Raw genomic sequence first — 22,880 nt, 5'->3', positions numbered from 1 at the left:
ATCAAAAAGGTATGGAAACAAACACGTACAGCAATTCCATTCACTGTACTTGAAGCTCATCAATTATGTATGAACAAAAAGAAGAAACTTTATTTGTAATTAAAAGAGGCACTTTATCAAAGCCTTTTTTGTTTCACGTATTTCAGAGACAAGTTTGCCAATCTGGGGTCATTACAGGGTCTACAACCGATTTGATTTCCCTATAACCAAAGATTTGTGTACCAGAACTGTAACACCATAAAAAATAGTCTGTAGCCTATCATCTTTAATCAAGCTCAGGCATTTGTCCATTATAAAGGAAGAGAATATGAGAAGCATTACCTGGGATGGCTTCATCAGCGAAGGTGACATGAACAGCATAGTCACCAGGTTCAACTGGAAGGTACTCCACAGATGCTGTACCATCCTTGTTATCCTTACAGGTCATCTTGGGTTCAGATGGTCCTTCAATCAGGATACCTAGACCTCCCTTGCCAGCGTTCTTGGTCTCAACAGTAAACTGAGCTGGTTTCTTGGTAAGACCAGCTTGAAGTCCTGGACCATAGGCTTTCACCTTGGAAGTATCATGGCCTGGGACTGCCTCGGTGGTGTAAGGTGACTTACCAAGAGGTTGACCAGCAAAGGCAACATCAACCTTGTGAGTTCCTGTTTGGAACACAAGAGAAAACACAAGATCATTATTGCAAATACAACAGTGTTGATTTTTGTGACAGAATAACAGTGATAAATAAAAACTTGTTCACTATTCCATACATAGTGCTAGGTCACATGCAACAAGATACATGCAAACATGTGTAGCACTTTCAGTTGCTAGGAAAATGTCCCATGCCAAATACTCCATTGATTTGCTTGCAAACCCGAGAAACTTGATCTTGTCCTACGGGGTTGTGCACACATGTTTCTTTTAAGTACCAAGTTAGACTAAACTAATATTCTAGAATAGACAATGGTATGTAATTTGGTAGTTGCAAAGGTAAAGGCCCAATATTAATCCCTTTCTGGATTGAATTTCAAAGCGAGAGTGATCTTACCTTGTTCTACAGGAGTGTATGCACAGGTGAATGTCTGGTCTTGGTTATCCTTGATGGTAGGTTTGAGTTTCTTTCCTGATGGGGTCGTCACCTCTGTCTTGAAAAGATCCTTGTTCAGTGGTTTATCAAGAGCCTTAGCATCAACCTTGAAATCAGTTGGGCACTCAAGGAACACAGCTGTCAGGATCAAAAAACATAGACCAGGGTTAATTAAGACAATTAAACCAACGATGAAGAGATGAAGTTACACAATTTTTCTGCATGAAGCTTTCTCCTTCCTATGAAAATGAATCACAGGATTCATTTCAATATAGATAATATTCTCGGTATGGCAGAGCAAGATGGAGTGTTTTGTATGCATATTTACATTATAAATAAAAAATATCATATAACTCATTACCGGTAAATAGCATTTTTGTTTTCCACTCAACCAAATTTGGCATTATATATGTATTAATCTAGTAGATGACATATTAGCTTCTTGTTCAATTGACACTGTGAGAAGAATGTAATGTTTTACCAATATTTTTCATTAATCAAGTAAAATATATGTTTATCACATAATTAGGGATTGCACAAATTACGATGTAAAGAAAATTGAATAGGAGATTAGGATACCCAGAGTAATACAAAGAAAATGGTCACAAGTGGGACTATATAATACATATCAATGAGCAATATTTCAAGATATTTCCATGCAAGAAATTGTTAATCAATTTGCTCCTTTTTTCAAAAAATTCAAGATGAATGATGCAGACTACTGATGGAGGACTAAAAGTGAATTCATGCAGATATACAAACAGACATATATACAATGGGTATATGGATAAGTTACAAAGTGTTAGATACTTGTTGTAACCAATGAGTTAGTACAATTAATCATGGAGTAGGAAATAGGGATGTACAATGAGATACATACATGGTTATATCTAACCTTCAGTCAAATTTAAAGGAAACATTGGGAAAGTTATTTCACGAAAAGACTAAAAAACTACCTACTTTTCATTCCATTTGACAATATGTAATATGTAATTCATTGTTCAAATGTCTGCCTTTTCAAAAGAAATTGTCAGGAATATGTGATTTCTTTTCTAAACCTTTAGGAAATTCTCTGTTTTAAGTGTTACAAGTTTGATAATGCTTGAAGCTGAATAATATTTGTCACATATTCATGTTTTAACAGAGCTGCATTCCATTTTGGTATTTGGTCCATTCATAGTGAGGTGTGTAATTTACAAAAACATAATTTTTCATTGAACTTGTTATGTGTTTGGGCTTTTTTTAAAATGGTTTGATCTCACAATATGACTGTATTCCCAAGAAATCTGTCCCTTCTCCAAACTCGATCTGTAGAGCAAAGTATTTTCTAATCAGATGTTGACTTTAATGACTAAAAGTGGGCTAGTGTCATGGGAACTCTGTATTAATCTCTGAACCCATTTGAAAGATAAAGAAATCTAAACCCTTTTTTGAACCTGTTAATGTCAAAGTGAGAAGGTAGAATGAGGACACATCCTGCAAACATTCTGACAAGGAAAACAATGAATGCAAGGGATGAGGTTTCACAAAAAAACACTTTGACTTCAAGGAAGAAAAAGATTACAATACATTTTGACAACAGAACAAAAAATGACTAGGTTTGAAATTTCCATATCCATTCTTCCACTTTTATAAATGTATAATGATGATTGAGAATGCAAACCGGAAGGTGTGGTGGGTAAACATCATTACAAAAGAAGAAAGAATCAACAAATGAGTTTGAAATATTAAAAATAAATGGAATGAATAAACTGAAGACAGAAGAAATATTGAAGACTGATCAGAAAGCAGAGATTGACATGGTCACCTAGATAGACAAGTGATGATTATGAAGCGAGGAATTAGCGAGGAAAATCAGTGAATATATGAGGAATATATATATATATATATATATAATATGCAATGATGAGCATTAAGTGAGCATAGCTTGATATAGAGCTTGAGTTACAAGCTTTACCATTTTCCAATCCTGCTCCATCTAGCACAATCTTCTCAAGATCGATAGGTTCCTGAACCTGGACTTCCTTGGGGAAGTTTGGGATAGGTTGACCGCAGTAGATGGTATTGAGAGTGGCTGGTCCTTCCTCCTCAGGGTAGTATGTTACCTCATAGATCCCTTCCTCCAAGGGCTTCACATCCACCTTCAGGATGTCACCATCTGGACCAACAGCCATACAGTTGACCGGGAGGGCAAACTTGTCGTCGTATTCATCATCAAAGTATGGTCCAGCTTCACTACAATCTACCTCAAACGTGCAGGGGAAATCCATGAATGCTCCGTTGGTCAGACCTGGTCCACTCGCCTTCACAAGTGATGGATCGACTACCTTGGCATGGAATGGAGAATCTTCAATGTGTTTCCCATCAAAGAGGATGTTGATGTTGTAGACACCTGCTGAGTCTGGGGTGTAGTTGACAGAGCAAGTTCCATCTCGGTTATCTTCGCAGTTGATTTCAGCCTCGCTTGGTCCTTCGATAGTAACGCCCAAGCCTCCTCGTCCTGCATTGCGAATGTCTATCATGAAGTCAGCGGGTTTGCCAACAAAGCCTTTTTTGAGACCATCGCCCTCTGCCAAGACCTTAGAAGCATCAGCTTTAGGAATGGCTTCCAGTTCGATTGGTTTATCCAACATGGGACATCCACCATACTTCATATCAAGCTTGTGTGGACCTTCTTCTGTTGGTGTGAACTGGACATCAAAACCTGATTCAACAGGAACGACCTTAACAGGGACGATCTGTCCATCCGGTCCAGTGAGGAAAGCTTCCAACTCTCCGTCGCCAGCTTTAGACGTATCGACATGAAAGGAGTTTTCTTTGCCTACATCTAGGCCTGGAGATGAGTCATGCAATAAGGTTAAGGAAACAAACATGCATTATGAGAGCTGTATGGTCAAACATCATGCTGTCTTACACCAAGGGAGCTTCAATGAATTTCACTCCAGAATATATGGTACATGGTACTGAGGAAGATTGGTATGTATTTCTATGAAGGATCATAATGGCTGGGAAAGGGTTCACTCAAATATAGGAATTTTCAAACATCTTTCACATGGTATGTGTGAACATGGAATAGTATGAAGATGCTTATCTCATATAATCATCTCAAATTTAAACAATTGGTGACACTAGAATCTCTTATATTATGATTTCTATTTGACAACATTAGTTTCTATAAATGGAATGTACAAGTTTTGTAAGGTTTTCACACATAAATGCTGTGGGTTGGGTTCTCTGAATTATATGTTGGGAACAAATAAATGTATGAAAACATCAAATAAAGCCATCACGGTCTCCCCTAAACAACATCATACACCTCATGAAAAGATGTCAATATGCATCACTTCCTCCTCTTTGAACTCTTTCATACTAAATTCAAATATCAGAAATATATATGAAACATATTCCATGCATGATAAAACAACAAACCCACAGAAATTCACAAAACTTACTTTCTTGGAGATCGGTGATCTGGATCTTTCCAACCTCTACATCTGGAACAACGCTGACAGAGATAGGGCTCTGAGGGATCTCAGTGCCTCCATACTTGACTCCAACGGCATATTCTCCTGGTAATTCTGGGGTATACTGAGCAGCGTAGGTTCCATCATTGTTGTCTTTGACTTGGACTGGGATCTCCTTCTCTTTGGGTCCGTTGACACCTGCTTTAGACTTGATGCCCACAGTGATGGGAGCTGAACAGGTACAAGATAATTATAATATACATAACGTTTAAAACGGTAAAATAACTCATCTTTTATAATATAATAATGACAGGAACACATGAAACGTGTTAAAAGTGAAAGGTACAAATGGATGTTTATAAGTATTTTGAACATTCAACTACTGAACATATATAGTTAGAAGTTGAGATCTCTCCTGTTGCTTTCACCAAATGATCATTTTATAAGGACTGACTGATGCTCAAAGGTGTAAACAAAAATCTTGATCAATGAATGACAGAAGTGGATGTTCTCCAACATACTAACAAGAGCCATCATCCTGAGTTAATATAAGCACTTCATTGTTTTCTATATATGTTTTTGTTTCATCTTCCTTTTATGATTGTGTTATACTTTATATAATTATGTATATTGTAAAATTGTAAAGCGCATTGAAATGTCAACAGACATGAAATGCGCTATAAACGAACAAATTATTATTATTATTTATTATATAATTTCTTTATGGAGAACAATAAAGACCAAAGGAGATAAGATTAGTTAAGAGGAGCTTACCTTTTCCAGCCTCCTTGCAGTCGACGGTAAAGTGAGTTGGTGTCTTAGCCTTGACCATGCCATGCTCTACACCAGGTCCAAACACCTTCACCTTGCTCACACCACCTCCAACAGATACCTGAATACATGGGTAGTATTTAACAGATATGTGAATACACGGTTCAAGCAGATGGCAAGGTATGAAAACTCTCAAAGTGTGGATTTATGCTATTTGATGTAGTTTACCATCAAACAATTTTATGATTAGGTGACAAATTCATCCCAGTTGATTTGATACAACTGAAATTTACAATACGACAAAGCATTGCTCTGAATTCTTCAGAGCAGTATGATAGTCCACCAGGAGTGTTAAATCATACCGAAACAGAATCTGAAGAGAGTGTACCCCTCTGGTGTCATCATCAATCATATCATTTGGGAACAATGACTCACTAACACTGGGAAAACCAGAATAATGATTAATTTGAGAAACAATAACTAAAAGTGAATTACAAATGTTGAAGCAAAATAATTTCAATTTTTACTTTTATCTCAATTTGTTTAAATCACAAAGTTTCCATCAAATGTTTTAGTGCATTCCAATCCTGAATTGCATCACTTGGTAGTTTTATCATTTTCTACAGGATTCTTCTCTTGATATGTTCCGCGCCTAGAAACAAAGTATTAGGCGCATTATAAATGTGAGCAATTATTATTATTTATAAGATACATACATAGTGGATTGAGCTTACCTTGAATGGGCTTTCTGGGATGCTGACACCACCCCATGTGATAGCCACGGTATGTTTGAGAGGATGTTCAGGAGTGTAGTAGACAGTATAGGTTCCATTCTTGTTGTCCTTGAGCTCGTATGCTACCTTATTACCCCACTGGTCCTTGATGTCAATCACCAGCTCAGCCTTGCCTGCATTCTTGACATCCACAGTGAATTCAGTCTTCTTCTTGATCTCAATACCGTCTGGCTTCAGACCTGGACCAAAGGCCTTCACCTACACAGAGTAAACCATACAAATCATACACACATACAACAGAAAATTTGAAGAAAAAAACATTACCTGGTCTGAGCTGATATTTAACTTTAGGATAGATAAATCCCATACATTTTTCTTAATTTAACATACCAAATATTCTTTTGATATAATACTGTTCTGTACATTTTATTATTTTTATTCAGTCTTTATTTCAAACTTCTGTTTGACATGTTTGACATGAATAAGAGATGAAATACATCACATACCTTTGTTGCATCGAATCCACCAGGATTGGGTGTAACCTTGGCGATGAAAGGACTGTTGGGGATATCTTCCTCCTCATAGGTGACATGGATAGCGTACTCTCCTTCAACGGTAGGGAAGTAGGAGACTTCACATGATCCATCACCGTTATCCTTACATTTGATCTCTGCTTGTGATGGACCCTCAATAGCAAAGCCTGTATCACGGAAAAACAATCAAAGGGTTGTTGCTCTTATTGTTCTCATGACTTCATAATATTTGATATATTGCAATTTACCTGATAATAAATAAAATGTATACAGTAGGCTTACTGTTGCACCATGTGAGAGGGGGAGGATTGGGGAGTTCTGAAAAGGACTGTTGGTAATCTTTCGTTCTTGAGTGTGTGTGTAGTCCTGAGAAGGACTGTTGGTAATCTTTCTTGAGCTTATAGTTCTAAAGAGAACTATAGCGCTGGTAGGAGAGGATGGTGGTAGGGGCTACGAACTGGTCTACTATCCGTCGTGAGCAGGGAAAAAAATTAAGCTAATACCTGATTTATCTTTAACGCAGCCACAGTAGCAATACAATAATATCCCACTTCTCAAGCTGATGAAAGACATAAAGATCCATTTATATGTTTTCTGTCGAGACCCAATGAAGGAAAAGGAAATTACTGAGTCTAATATCATTTTCTCACCAGAGTGGTGGCAGCAGTGGGATATCTTTATGACACTATTGTGACAACTGCTTAAAGCTCATCTTACAACATTATTGAAAGGCATTGCTTGAACAGTTTGAGCATTATAATTGATGTTTCTTTTATCAGGTACCAAATATTGTATCGTAATTCACATCTTGGACTTTGAGAATGTGGTTTACTCAATAAAATCAACCTTCTATTGAAATGGCCGTTGACTAAAATCTTGGCAATACATTTATGACTAGCATTGTCTGTTGAATCATTACAGCAAAAAGTTTAAAGATCAAAAGCTCCACTCCAGTAGAGTTAATTCAGCAGACTTACCAAGAGCACCAACAGCACCATTGGTTTCCACGGTGAAGTCACATGGCTTGCCAACCACGCCCTTCTCAAGACCTGGTCCAAAGGCACGCACAAAGGTGATAGGTCCAGTAGGCTCAGGCCCAATGTTGACAGTGAATGGAGCCTTAGGGATAGGCTGGCCACCGAACTTGATGTTGACAATGTAACGTCCCGGCTTGTAAGGGGAATACTTGCAGGTGTATAGACCATCGTTATTGTAGGTGACCTTGACAGGTTCATCGACACCACCTAGATATACAAGTGATTTCCAGCGTGAGAATAAAGGCATGGTATACATGCAAGTAATGTGATACCATTTTAGTTAGAAACAAGATAGATGAGCAAGAGGATAGATACATAAGATGACGTTAGAGATATAAAAGACAGCAAGGAATGGGTTAGTACTAAATATACATATATATATTCATTATCATTCAAGGTACAAATACAACACGATGTTATATCTAAACAAGGCAGGCCTATGCATCATCAAATTTTGATAAGTTTTTCTCTCCTTTTGAGGCTCTGTCATTTACAAAAAATTGGTACTCTATTTCATATCATCATGAACAAGAAATTAGTGTTACATAGGTGGAGACAATCAGACAGGCAAAGGTAATCATATCAATATGATTCTGAACTTCAATAAGTGATTAGAGCAATGATTACAATAAAACAAATTGATATGAATTAATGCATATATGTCTTTAGAGAACATAAAGGAATGCTCTAAGACAAGATCATATCGTTAGTCGTTAAGATTCTAAAATGCACTATTATATAAAAGGCATCTGATAGTATACAAACATTTCGAAATGGTCATCTGGACTTGTTTTAAAAGTTGATATTTCCTTTTGCACCTGCATGTCACATCAAGCGTGCAACATGAAGAGTGAAAAAGAATATCAAACATTGAAAGCAAGTATTTGATACAAGTTCTTGGCATTGCCTTCTCACTGAAACACTCCATTTTCTGAATCGAATTGTGTGGAAAGGTTTTTTTTTATATTAACAAAAAGGACGAGCATCTGCCAGATCTCCAAATGAAAAGCATCTGTTTTCTGGGTTATTGATGCATGAGTGTGTGTTTGTATCAGGAAAACTAATCTGAGGATCCATAAGACACAGCTAAAACATCATGCATTATTTTTAGCACAAACATAGGATTAATAGCTGTTGTGAGAGTGTTTATGGGTAGAAAGCAATGCCATGGTGTTAGTATCGTGTCATACATTACATTATATGAGAGAGAGGTGTTAGGTTCTCTCTCTCTCTGCCAATGAGTTTATAGAAGCAAGACTGAGAGAGCGGATCACCAGGTTCTGGTCTCAATGACATTCAGGACTAACACAACAAAATGGACGTCAGTAGGTACAGGATGACTCAGTTAGGCTGGAATGAAGACTACATGCAGTCAGTGATGACAAACTAATACCCTATCCCTTTTTTACAGTCCTACATATACATGGACATGTTATGAACAATCTCGATTATTCTAAAGTGGAAACGTACAACTGTCGGCCTATACCCTTAACACAGTAATTGACATACAAAATGAATGTTACTTTCAATTTTGAATGAATGTGTACATGTACAGCTTCTCAGTAAAACAAAACGAAAAAGAAACATACTGAAAAATCTATAATCTAATTGTTGGTATATGAAAAATATGATTCATCTTCTCATCTGCATTAGGTGAGCTGGACATGTTTTACCAGTATGAATGAGTGATTATGAGATGAATGTGTTATGAAGTGGCAATGTTATAGAGAATACCAAAAATGTATAGATGGGATTCAAATCTCCAACAGAAATGAGAGACTTGACAACATGGTTGGATTTATAACAAGCAATAATGGACATATGCATGTGGGCCAACATACTGTATACCAAATTGCTCACATTCTATAGACATATTTTTTTGAAATCCTCTGACTATTTTGTAATCTATTCATTTCTCATGTGTACTTTGGCAAAATTCCTTCAACTTAAAGAGTGGATTTTAAAGTTTGAATTATATTTCTTGTTAAAAGAAGGGGTTGGTCAGAGTACATGTACACATTCAATTCAGAATAGGTGTTATCTAAATTTAAATATGATTTCCATTAACCTTACTTTTTGAAATTACATACTAAGAGATAAGAATATACATAGGACGATACAAAAGAAGATCACTTGTAAGTTGAGTAAGTGTAAGTAAAACAGGCACCTTCAATCCCATTATAAAAAAACAGTTTCTATGTCTAAATAGACGAGTCTCTTTAGACAAGTCATAAGACAGAGTTTGTAGAATATGTGTAAGTAAACAGGCACCTATTATCTATTAAGTTGATTAAAAATAAATTTCCTGATATTAACCAAACTATTATTAGTTTCACTTCAAACCATGCTAGATCTCTCAGTGAGATACAATCACACCATTCATACATAAAGAAAGAAGATATATAGAACAAGCAGAATAACAACATAAATCCACACATGCACATAAGGTTAAACAGATCATTTGCAAATAAACTTTGTATCATAAATAATTTCTGAAAAATATATATCTTTTCTTCATATAAGTTAACTAAATGTTTATAATCGAAATATGCAAAATCAAATAATTGACTATGAGAGCTTATCATTTTCATGAATTAAAACAAAATAGTTCTCCTTTTTTAAAAACATAAAATAAAACATTTACAATAAAGAATGAAAGATCATATAAAAGAGGAAATTGGAAATATTACATCAACATCCAAGTCTCAAGACTGTCACTCAGAGAGAAAGAAGAACACATTGGTCATATCATATCATAATCACCATCATCATCATTATCTTCAATATCATCATCATCCTCCTCATCATTAGCATTATCAACATCCCTAAATATTTACTTTTTATCACCCTAACGTCAAGTCCTACTTGTAGTCTCACATACGTCTATCAAAACTATCACTTTTTACTATCTACCATAACCCTTACAAATTCAGTTGTAATGCTGAAGTGAAATAGAAGCCCAATTCTGGTTTTGATTCTAGAATAGTACATCTGTCCCAATTAAAAGCTACAACATAATTTCTACTAAGAGCAAATTTATGATGTATAAAATAATTTCTATAAAATGAATAAGAGTAAAATTCCTGAGCTTTGTATATTGTACTAGTACTTAACATAGCTTTGCAGAACTGGCAAAAATAATTTTGTTGCCCTTAATTATAACAATAAGGAATATTTTGTATATATGCTCTTGATTTGACTTTAAAAAACACTGCTAAAGTTTCCCTGTCCTACTCTTTACACGGCTAACTATCTATATATTCTGACTGACTGCTATGCAGGTTCTCATACACCATCCACCACAAAGCCATCCTCACTGGCGACCATTTTGGTTTCCCAGAATGCCTAGCTCACCAGGGCCAATGATCTGCACTTTCAGTTCAGCCTCTCCCGCCTCTTTGGTGTCCACAAAGAAGACGCATTCCTCCTTCACACGCTGGCCCTTGGGTTGGAGACCACGTCCATATGCAAATGCTTTGCTTGTATTCAGGGCTGCAAATGATAACGGGTGAAAATACAACAAATTAAAAGTTTATGTTCACTCCAACAGATTAAAGGTCAAATATGCATTCACATAAATAAAGTAGAAAAATGGCAAACCATGGTTTTGTTTACTATCTTTAAACAAAATGAAATTCAAATTCAAATTCAATGTCTCTTTGAATTTGAATTTGAATTTGGGACATTATTAAGTCAGTACATGAATTTGTTCATTACAGCAACAATGGTCATCAAACAATACCAGCTGACTATATCGAGGTAAGTCTAGTACAAACCTAATGAAAACCTTTCATTAAAATATTATAAGAGAATAATGTTTGGGAACTGGATCCTTATTATGTAAGGCTGTCATTTCCTTCCATTTCATGCTTGTCTGTATTTGTTCCAATGCTGAACACTGATAAACTATTTCGCTGTGTTCTAAGCTTCTTCTCTTTTCTCACTTGTGAAGGAGTGAAAGAAGAAACTCACCATGGGTGATCTTGACGTTGAAGACACTACCAGGAATCTGAGCACCAGCAAACTTGACTTCAATCTTGTAAGTACCAACCATAGTTGCTGTGTACTCCACGTAGTAGACGCCCTTGCCTTTGTCTGTGATGGTGGCTTTCACCTCCTTACCATCAGGACCAAGTAGCATAACTGTTGGTGTTCCAGCTCCAGCACCTACAAAATTATTGTCAGAGTCATCCACTTACAACAGGTCAAATATAATATAAACACATCTAAGGACTAGACCAGTCATCATTCATGCCATTTGATAAATATTTAGCATTGTAGTTAACTTTGGTTTGTATTAAACAGTGTATTAACAGTGCACTGCAAAGACTTTGTGAAGTGGTTGATCAAATCATTTGAAAAGAGATGTGAGAAATATTATAAATTCTATAAAATTACAGAGTTTTTTAATTTGGGGCTCTAAATTTGTTAAAATTGTGAATACTAAGCTTGAGATAACTCAGAATGGATTCTAGGGAAACTGTTTCTGTATTTTTGTTATATGTGTTAAGCAATAACTTATTTCAAATCTGATTACATTACCCATATACAATAAAGAGCCTAAAATGAATACAGAGTCTACATTTCATCAACTTATGAAGCATAGTAAGGAAGTGAGTATTTACCAGCAGTGAAGATCTCAAAGTATGTCTTCTGGTTGAGGATGACACCACTAGCTTCTAGACCAGGACCCTTGGCAGAGCACTTACTAGCATCAGATGTGATGTTACCAATGTTGACGGTGTAAGGGCTCTTAGGGATCTCTACTCCCTTGAACGTGATCGTGATCTAAAGCAAAGTAACAGGTCGATGAAAATAATCTTAAAAACTGAGCTTGTGTTTGAGATTGTGAGCTTTAAAGTAATGAATTATTAATGAACATTATGAACATTAATTCACTGCATGTACACTAATATGTTACTTGACTTTGAAGATCCAAATTGTCATTTATGACAGTTTCTGTACAGCCAGAATTATGATACAGTGTATCACAACAATAATGAAATATGATACAATTAAGCACAATAACATTAATTCCTGTAATTACAACTTATATTATAGGAATAACAGTGACATCTTCAGGATGCCTCTTAACTATTGGATGATATAGCCTTTGACATGGCTCAATATTTCCCTTGACTCTGAATCGTGCCGTTTGATTTTTATCAAGCAAATACGTTCTAATATCCCTTTCCTATCCAGCACACCATCCCTGAACATTTTCCTCTCTTCCGGTTCAAAAAGAAATTTTAATTTGTTCATGTCTAAGGTAATTGCTACAGAAGAAAGTGTAAATCAAGACCCATCATTTACTAGTAGCTACCGATAGCCATGAATCACTCTTGTACTCACTGTGTGTTTTCCGTGAACTTTGGCAGTGTATTCTACAGTGTAGGTTTGTTTCTTATCCTTGTTAGCTTTCATGGTATTTTCCACTTTGTTGCCCTTAGAATCCTTAATGAGCACTTCCACGTTCCCACTGCCTGCACCGAAGGTTTCTACGGTGAATTCAGTAGGCTTGGAAATCACATTACCGTCCTCAAGACCAGGGCCGTAGGCACGCACCTAAATAAGACAAGAAAAGAAAAAGAGCCCCCCACAAAAGAAAAAAAAAGCAAGAAAAAAAATATAGTCAGAACCAAATTGGAGCTATGTGGAAAAGTCCAAACAGGGCTATATCAAAATGACAATCCTGTTTGATCATAATTGACTTTCAGGGGTGGATCCAAGATTTTCCAAAAGTTGGGGGGGGGGGGCCTGAAATGTATGAAATTGGGAGCAGAACATTTTGAACCATCAGATGCTCTATGGTAAATTCTGAGGCATTTCTGCAAATTGAACAATTATGTGAATATTTCTAAGCTTTTTTCCTGCTACTTTTTAGAAAAAAAGGGGGGCATGCACCTCTGGACCCCCTGGATCCGCCCCTAATAATGCATTTCATTGCCTTCCATTGTTACTCGTAAGAAATGAACAAAATCTAAATCCTACAGAGAAGGTGTTTTACCTTTCATCATGACGTTATGATTAACACTAACATTATTCTCATCTATAGTCAGATTGCACATAAGGTGCATAGTTTGATCTACTGTAAGCATAAAGTCTAAGCACTATAAGTCTGACAAAAACTCAGATGTACAACAAACAATGTCAATAAAAAATGTAAATGAAATATATTCAGTTCCCCATTGAAGTCAGCTACAGAAAAGGAAATACATCATTGCCTGTGACTTATCAAGGTAGCAGCCATCTTTAAAAAAAAATAGGGTTTTACCTCACACCCAAAGCTAGATGAATCAACAAATGCTCCAGATTTGTCGCATGGCAATTGAAGAATTTGTTTCGACTTGAGAACAATGTCCTATTTTCTGCATGTATCCCAATCATCTATTCTAAAATTGATGTGGAAATCATATTTTTCCCAACAATAAATTTCAACATAGTATAACTAAAATTCACACAGCATCACAATGCGTAATAGAGCTATACAATGTCATGCTACTCACTCTGTTATAATCATCAACCCAATCCAATCAAAATGGTATGTGCTAAAATCTTACTCTTCTATAGAAATAGATTTATATAGTATACAATTGAATAAAGTATGCCTTTATTGAAGTGTTTTCTTAATCATGCCGATATCCACACACAAGCATATATACATAATCACACAAAGACTACTTGAACGATAGACACTTGTGCAGTGCAGATACATAATAACAGACATACATGTAACACACAAATACAGCAATAACATAACAAAGTATTGTCTGTGGAAAGTCATAATTCACTCTCTTCAGACAGGATCTGTCAAAAGGGTGATCCCATTTAGGATATACCCTAATGCTTCCACATAGTTTAACTTAAACATTGTCCCTGCTTCTGTCACATACAATTCATTATCATTTTTACTCTGTTTTTTATAACTAGAATGTCTTCTGATATTATTTTAGTTAAATTTCATATATTTGCCTACTGCATTTTATGTTTTCTTCATTGTTTTGATGAGATGAGATATACTTGTTGGTTTTTATTCCTCTTTGTCTAATGCCACCATTTATTTTTTAGAATTCTTCATAAATTCTGTCAATTTGTCTGTATATTATGCAGCGGTCACAAAAGTTCGTACGAACGATTATTTCGTACGAATCTCCCTGTTATTCCATTGTCTTCCCGAATTTCCATTGTCTGAAAATCGTTCGTACGGCGTTCGTAGCAATTCGTAATGGCATTTGTGACCGAGGCTTAATATGTCTCTGTGTGATGGTCTGTACGTAAGTCTGTCTCTGTCTATCTGCTTGTCTGTGTGTGTCTGTCAATTTCTCTGGGTGTGTTGGTCTGTCAGTCGATCTGCCTGTCAGTCACCTATACACAGCACTTACCGTTTCTGCTCATCTCTATCCATGTACCGGTATGTAGACTTAATTTTCCCATCCTCAAGTATTAAACACCACAAATTTCCTTCTTCTTCCTTGTTCAAACATCAATGTTTCAAAACCAAGTTTGCAACCAGCAGCGTAATGGCATTAGTTATGTTAATGATAGCCAGCAATCATTCTTACTATGGGTAAGGGTTCCTAGTATGATTTATGGAGTCTTAGATGAGTGCTAAATAATGGGCTTCAATCCTTGTGCTTAATCTGAGTCAAAAAGATTCTCTTAATACAGTTTCCTATAAAATAAATGTAAAGCTTGAAGTTAGAAAGTTTAGAAGAAAACAAGAATTTAAGTTACGTAAAGATGCATTTTGTGCATTCTTCACTTGCATTTCAAACTGCAAAGTAGACGAAAGCATAAAAAGAATTTTTTTTTTTTTATCTCTTTGGTCTCCAAGAGCAAATTAGAGCTTGTATTGATTGAGCTTTTAGTACTATTGACTTATTAGTACCGGTACTATTAAAAACTGAAGATTACCCCTTTTAAAACAATAATTCCTAAATAGTATACAACTCCTTTTCAGTTCCCTCAGGTCTGTGCAAAATACCAAATATTTGAATAATTTAGAAATAATTTATATTAAGCCTCCTAACTCTAGCGACGATGTTCACTATATTCCTTGTTAGTTCAACCTTTTTGACTCAGTATTCATTCCTATGTGCTGTGTCACTCAGCTGGTCCTTACCATGCTGTATCTCAAAACGTCACACCTTCATGCGAACAATGAAGGGTTTCTTACATACATTTTGTACCTTCTTGGCATTACTCTTGGGTCGCAGAGGTGCACCTGGCTTGAGCTTAGCCTTGGGGAAGGCAGACAGATAGGTCATCATACTCAGGTCATCAACAGCAGGGTTCACCATATCCTCGGGCCTCAACACCTGCAAGGAAAAGAAGAACAAACAAAAGGAATATCCTTCATTAGGATTATATCATCAGTAAAATACTATAGATAATTGATATTTCAACAAATCGGTTGTGTTCCCTGTTTCCATGTAATTACATATATATGTCATTCACACACTTGAATAGTACAAGTTGTACATATTGGACTTTGGTAAAGGACATGTAGCTGTATATATTTCTGTGTCTACAATTTCAGATATATGTTTCTCAACCTTTGCCAAATGTCATTGATTGGATACCTTTGAAAGTATAACTGAAAGTGTACATGTATTTGTAAGATGTAGAATGAGAGGATGTTTAAGGCCTATTTATAGCAAGTTCTTTTCAAGCTAGTTTCAGGATTTATATTTCCATTACACGGATCTGTGCAGGGAACCGGTTATGGCACATAATATGGTACAAAAATAGATATTCAGTGATGATTGTGCAGTCCCTGGTGAGTTTAAAATACCCCATATCCCATGAATGCACTATGTCACAGCATGGGTTATATCGGGAAAGAGTGACAGCATCAAAGGTGGGGGGGGGGGCAGGGAATCAAGAAACCCATTTGAATCTTCATTTCTAATTTTCCCTCAGCCAATACAAACAAAATATACAACCATATGTGACACATATACATGTACCAGTCTGAATGTAATCACCCTGGGCCAGCTACATACAGGCTGGAGCTTCATATGGTTCATGTATTGTGTAGTTGGGTGTGCATGCTCCCATTAAGGAAAGGCATTTCAGCTATGCCTCGTAGCAGTCTACACTGCATAGGGCACATGAGAGGTCAAAAAGATAAAGTTATAATCAAACAAGGACGGGAGAGGCATGCTCCTCAAAAGATGATAGCATTTTCTTTATGAAAATAATGCTTTATTAGATGTCTAGGGGATTGTCTGTAATATGACATATATTGCTGATTGTCATGGCAACAAGACAATATCCTTTTCTTGATGTTTGGCCTTGCACTGTAATGGGTGTAGTAGTATTATATTTTATGAAAAGTATGTTAACATACATCCCAGTAACATGAAGCTCATCCTGTAGGCTTATACTTGGGACATGGAGTAAGACGCTAATCGAGATATATGGTGCAAGGTTGATATGATCATGTTGTCATGGTAACATTCCAGGATGATGGCCAGACTGATTTATGTAGGCCCCAATTTTAGAGAAATAGAAGTGAGGGTATCCTGGTGTGTATGTCTAATGCCTCATCATATATGATATAGCTTGCATAGAAGTTTATTCAATTTTTCAGATTATAAAGTGAGTTGATGAGAGTTTTGGGGATTCAAATTCAAATCTATTTAGCTGTTCCATCATTTTCCATACAATAGTCTCAGATACATTTTGTTCAATTGGCTGCCTGGCTACGCCCACTTTTTTATACAAAAATAGACAAATACTCTGGCACTGGAGTGAAATGAATAGTATCATTGAATTATAAGCAAGTCTGTCATTAACAAAAGTGATCATAGAATAGAAATTAATTTGTGAAATAAAATTGAAGCAGAATACATTCCTGGTGTAGCTATCACTGCTAAATAACATATACCGGTAGAAACAATACCATATATGGAATAGGGTAGACTCTCATAACTCAAGCATTATTGACTTTGCCCTGTGACATCACAATGAAATAAGAATGTGATATTTAATGACCTTTGAAACGTTTCAACCCATGAGAGACAAGAACAATCTCAGAAATGAGACATTGTTCACATTATGTTCATAGGCAGACTTTGTACCTATTAAATTTTCATATCTAAGTTGAATTATGAATGAAAACATTATTGGCAGACTTCCATTTACAAGTTTAGAGGTAAAATCCTTCAGCTTGCAAACTTATAAATGAAACCAGAAACTGAACAAGCTTAGTGCAGGCCTACACCATGTTTATAGTATCTGTATAATGTCTCATTCTGAATACATATATAAGACAAATTTGGATGTGTCATTTGGATATTGATTTAGAAATGTGATTGAATGCCTTCACCTGTACTGATTGCAACAATGTACATGGAATGTTAATGGCATGTGGGAGTGTTTACGGGGCGTGTGGGTCTGTGGTTTTAGGGGCAAGTTTGTCAAATAAAGGATGAATAAACTATCTTTTTAAAATTGTATTTTCACAAATCACTATACCATAGTCTATTCTTAAATCAGTCTCCCACACCCCAAGTCCATGTACATCTAATAATAAAATATTTCATTGCTATCTCAAAGCAACAGAAGCTGCTTTATACACTAGCCAAACATTAACAGGAAGAGGCCTTGTTTAATATATAGATTCATATTGTGTAAGGTATGTTTACCATAACATAATTCAACGCCAACTCAGTCCCTGGTGGTCCTTAACGCCCACTCCTAAGTTCTTATGTCAGCAACCCATCCCTTCAAGAGCAAAGTACATTCTACATGCTTCAACTTTCAATAGATTTTATCAGCTAGTTTCGTTCCTTCCATATCTAATCACCCATACTAAAATAAACATATTGTGTCAAATATTTCCCACACTTTCTACTTCGCGTTTCATTTTTCTCCCACCCTCTTTTGGAATACTTCTCAAGCCTATCAAACAAATCAAACAAACCAAACAGCTACAAAATTGTGCCTAAAGGTTCTAAAGACCTCTATTAATTAATATGTTTGACAAATGTGAGACCTAACTGTGCATATTAAAGTAGTCACATATCACTTCAATTTGATAAACTCAACATGTGCATAGATTATAACCACCTAGGTAACGGTTTCTCTGCTTCTAGTCGTACCAGTCCAGACACACCTCCACATACATCGTATACAAGAGACAAGCACACACCTTGTCAATAGGGGTTCATGTCTGTCTAGAGGTACCCTGGGGATAATACTTCCAATAAAATGGAGGCCAATAAAAAGGGCAGAGACATGACCTGGACTTGAGAATCATATTTCATTTTTGCATGGGGTGGGTGGGTGCATGGAGCGTAGAAGGTCCATGGTAGGCGTGTCTATGAGTTTGAAGTGCTTGTCAGTGTCACTGTAGCTCTCTACTGCTCTATATTGTTATATTTGATGAATGGTTCTTGAATGATGGCAAATATATCATTCATAGAATTTACTGGTATTTAATGTTACCACTTTGATTAGCAAAACACTGAATCTATGTGAGAAAATTATTTGAGATGAGTATTAAATATAATGGTTATTTAAAACAAGGACTCTATTGCGAGTTGGTAATTGTGCAAAACCATTCAAAATGTGCATGTGGTCTTAGTGTATCACATACTTTAGATGAAAGAAATGTTTTCTTTTGAGCTCCGTGTTATCTATGGTGTGATTGAAATAATTAACGACTGTATGTCTTAATAGACTGTGGGCTTGATTGACAGCTCACTAAATGTTTAACAAGCTTTCAGAATACCACCCCAACGCTACACAATGAATGAACAAGGTATTTATCTTTTAAGTATTGGGAGATGACCATACTGAAGATGTAAGAGAAGATAAAAACAAAAATTGTTTTCTCCAGAGACAGCAGTCAACACACTGTAAAATCACTTAATAGAAAGAAACGTTATAATGTGACCATACAAGGCATGGACGGTTGAGAGGAAATGAGTTCTATCTTTTCATTCTCTGATATCTCTAAGGAAATCAAAGAAGCAGATGTTTCAAGGTTGCTATGGTGATACGACCAGCATCCTGCCTAGGTGTAAAAGATAACCTTTTTCCTCTAGGAGTAGATCACACCCATATCAAGGATAAGATGATATCATTCAGTTAAATCTATGTTATGTTAAACAAATCCATTTGTAGGCAAACAACATTATCTCACAGAGTAGCTTAAAGAATATACTTACACGCCCTTCATCTAAAACATCCTTCGTAAGCCCCATGAATAAATCAAATGAATTTCATTGAATCCATTGTTTGTTCAATGGGTAGTTATAACATGAACATAATTCTGATTTCTGAAGTGGTGTTTATAGCAATAACATGATCATGGTTGATATTGATGTATTCATGTATGTTATATGATATCATCTTCCTGTCTGGCTCAACTTAGATAATGCTCACCTAACTGTACATACACAATCTTAGATTTCATGTAAATCTTCCTTGATAATGGTCCAATGGTGGCTCAAAATATCTTGTGAAGATCTCTAACTAATAGGGGGTCCCGTTTCATAAAAATCCTTATCAATAACAAATATTGAAATCATTGAATTTGATTGGCTGTTAGCAAATTTGTTATAGAAATGAGACACTTGTTATAGATAAAATGTTTTATGAAACATGGCCCAGTCATTATCTACTGAAAACTATATCAGGACAAGTTAACTCCTATTCTTGAATCTGATGGAGTTAGCATCCAAATTTCATTGAATGAAGATTGTGCCAATTTTCATCTCCATTGCTTTATTGGTACAGTATATTATGGACAATCAATATTCTTTAGTGAATGCCTGTGCCTAAGGTTTTCTTCATGAAGTTACATACCTGAGGTACATCCAGCCAATCTTCAGCGAGTTTCATAGCTTCTGTTGCGTTCTTGAGAGCGTCTTTAGGACTCCAGTCCTCCCAGTCAGGGCAAAGACCTTCAGAAATCAAACAAATATATTGCTTAGATCACATTTATCCTCCAAACAGGATAAAGGAAGATTGATGCTGATATTGATATTTTGTACTGTACAATATATAGGTTTTAATTGATTTATAAGCATAACTAGACATATAATACTTGTTTGGAACAAGTATAGGTGGGCTGGTAAACTAAAATTTGAAAACAAAATAGAGCAAAAATAAGCGAGAAACTGCTTTAAAATTCTTAATAACAATATCATGTAGATTCATTACGTCAACGAAATTCACCTTCTATAGTCATAACACGCAAATTGTGAAATTTCTGACATGAGGCCTTTAATCGAAATTTTCACTCTGATGACATTATCAAAATGAAAAATAGTGTTCACTAATCTTGTAGAGAATTGTCTCAGCTACATCATGTCGAAATTTGGAAGAAAATCGATCAATATTTACAGAGATACAATCAATGTTACATAAATATGCTGACGTCATTATATGCAAATTCGTATTTTGAGTTCCAAGGCCATTATGATGATGTCACGATACACTTAATGGCCAAATGAGACATGGAATCATATTTCAAACTCATATTCTGTCTAAATATGAAAAAATTTTGAAGGTCACGGTTCATTCCAAAGAGCTATAATGGATTTTGTATAGGCATGTTTTTGCCCATATATGCTATGTATTAAAAGAGCTCGCGCGCACGGACATTTATCTTGAAATTACGCTCATCTTGTTATTAATGGTCATAAAGAGATAAACATGGTATCAAATTCCTTGAAAACATATGAGAAATATCATGAAAGAAAAGAAAATGGCGATTCTATGTTGTGTAATGGTGTAACGCGCGAAAACGCGCGCGCATGCTCGTACGCACGATTTTTTATAAAATGCTTAAAAAGATCTGAAACGTATGCAAAATAAATTTGAGACGATTTTGAGCATTTAATTTTTTTGCGCGCGCACTGACGCGCGGACGTACGCGCACGCGCGCGTTATTTGACCTGCAATTGACCGGACTGATATTGACCTTGATCATGATAAATATGAATGATAAATACCTTTTGGTTATGAAGATATGATCATGAGATGATTTTCAGAAAATTTCACAAAATGGCGCCTAGATGACGTCATCAGTCAAGGTCAAGGTTGAAAACCTTACCGTGTCTTTTCCATATGCCTATACATATGTGTGCCAAATTTCAAGTTATTTGATTTAGCCATTTTCAAGTTATCTTGTTAACAAAAAAGTGGTTAGAAATAAAATAAATAAATAATAATAAAGGCAATTTTAACAAAATTATAAGGTGGTCTGTATAGATACAGCCCACCTGATAAAAAAAAGATTATTGTATCAACTGCATTTAAGTAGAATTAGAGAATCCTGTAGGTGGTTTTGTGACAGGAAAATTACATATTTTTTCCCCATGACAAGCCTAACACTTGGATGAGTACACATCTAGCAATGCTTCTATTACACATCTGCAGACAGGTGAATGAGACCAAATGCAGAGAGACCAAATGCAGACAGGTGAATGAGACCAAATGCAGACAGGTGAATGAGACCAAATGCATTAAGATTAGAGGGATGAACAATATCTTTTGGAGCTAGAAGGACATTAACCCTCTGTAAGATTATGAGTTAACAGATGAAATAAAGTGATTTAATTACCTGGAGCAAGAGCATCCACAAGAGCTCCGATGGCCTTAGCATTGTTCCAATCCTTGTTGAAGTTATGGATTGGTGTGTCTGGTACCTTGCCGTTGATCCATCCAAGTAGCTTCTCCTTGGGTGACTGCTTCTTCTTATCAGATGACATGTCACCATCATCATCCCACATCGGCATGGAGATAGAGTAATGCAAGATGAGCAGCCATATCAAACCAAGGATCAGCTTCAACTTACCATCAACGATGTCAGTACTGTCTGTTGGGTCAAGCAAAAACAGAGGTGGAAATAGTTAAAGAACTTTATTCAAATTTTGAGTGGGACTCTTTACACCATTTTCATCATTCTTGATGAAGATAACACTTTGTTCAAACAAACAAAAACTGCAGAAATATAATATTTGAGTATGAAATATGGCCTTGGCTTCTACTTACATACTTTTTCCTTTTTTCAACTTCCTTCAAAAATGCCAGAAAGACATTTAAGTTAAAGACATTTAGGTTGCAGTTTCCACCTTGATTTTGTATACACTAAAGGAATTGTTTTCTTCATATCACAGCAATAATCAAACTTGGAGAATTCTGTATTGCTTGTACAAGAGAGGTAGGTATAAATGCTACATTCACAGAGCTACCAAGTATCACGCATTAGGCGCGACATCACACATTTCGAGGGTCTGAAAATGCTCTAACG

General features: G+C 35.9%; 1 protein-coding gene across 4 annotated transcripts in view; it reads right to left on the bottom strand.

The window, feature by feature from the left end:
* The window catches only part of LOC579510 (filamin-A), an 80,115-nt gene that overhangs the window by 30,822 nt on the left and 26,413 nt on the right, over positions 1–22,880 (bottom strand). For 3 of the 4 annotated variants that reach the window (XM_030972008.1, XM_030972006.1, XM_030972007.1), the window contains 15 exons: positions 22,191–22,445; positions 20,429–20,526; positions 15,799–15,927; positions 12,962–13,174; positions 12,235–12,397; positions 11,582–11,776; positions 10,964–11,101; positions 7,550–7,816; positions 6,546–6,739; positions 6,040–6,297; positions 5,309–5,426; positions 4,523–4,765; positions 3,028–3,903; positions 1,032–1,208; positions 322–645 (listed from right to left, as the gene is read on the bottom strand). In XM_030972008.1, coding sequence (XP_030827868.1) covers positions 322–645; positions 1,032–1,208; positions 3,028–3,903; positions 4,523–4,765; positions 5,309–5,426; positions 6,040–6,297; positions 6,546–6,739; positions 7,550–7,816; positions 10,964–11,101; positions 11,582–11,776; positions 12,235–12,397; positions 12,962–13,174; positions 15,799–15,927; positions 20,429–20,526; positions 22,191–22,445 — 3,648 coding nt within the window. The remainder of the gene's footprint in view (positions 1–321; positions 646–1,031; positions 1,209–3,027; positions 3,904–4,522; positions 4,766–5,308; positions 5,427–6,039; positions 6,298–6,545; positions 6,740–7,549; positions 7,817–10,963; positions 11,102–11,581; positions 11,777–12,234; positions 12,398–12,961; positions 13,175–15,798; positions 15,928–20,428; positions 20,527–22,190; positions 22,446–22,880) is intronic. The other variant, XM_030972009.1, reaches the window with a different exon arrangement.

Source organism: Strongylocentrotus purpuratus, unplaced genomic scaffold (assembly GCF_000002235.5).
Source record: "Strongylocentrotus purpuratus isolate Spur 01 unplaced genomic scaffold, Spur_5.0 spur5_scaffold_6, whole genome shotgun sequence".
Taxonomy (NCBI): Eukaryota; Metazoa; Echinodermata; class Echinoidea; order Camarodonta; family Strongylocentrotidae; genus Strongylocentrotus; species Strongylocentrotus purpuratus.
The sequence above is the reverse complement of the archived record's forward strand: the minus strand, read 5'-3'. Positions and strand labels throughout refer to the sequence as shown.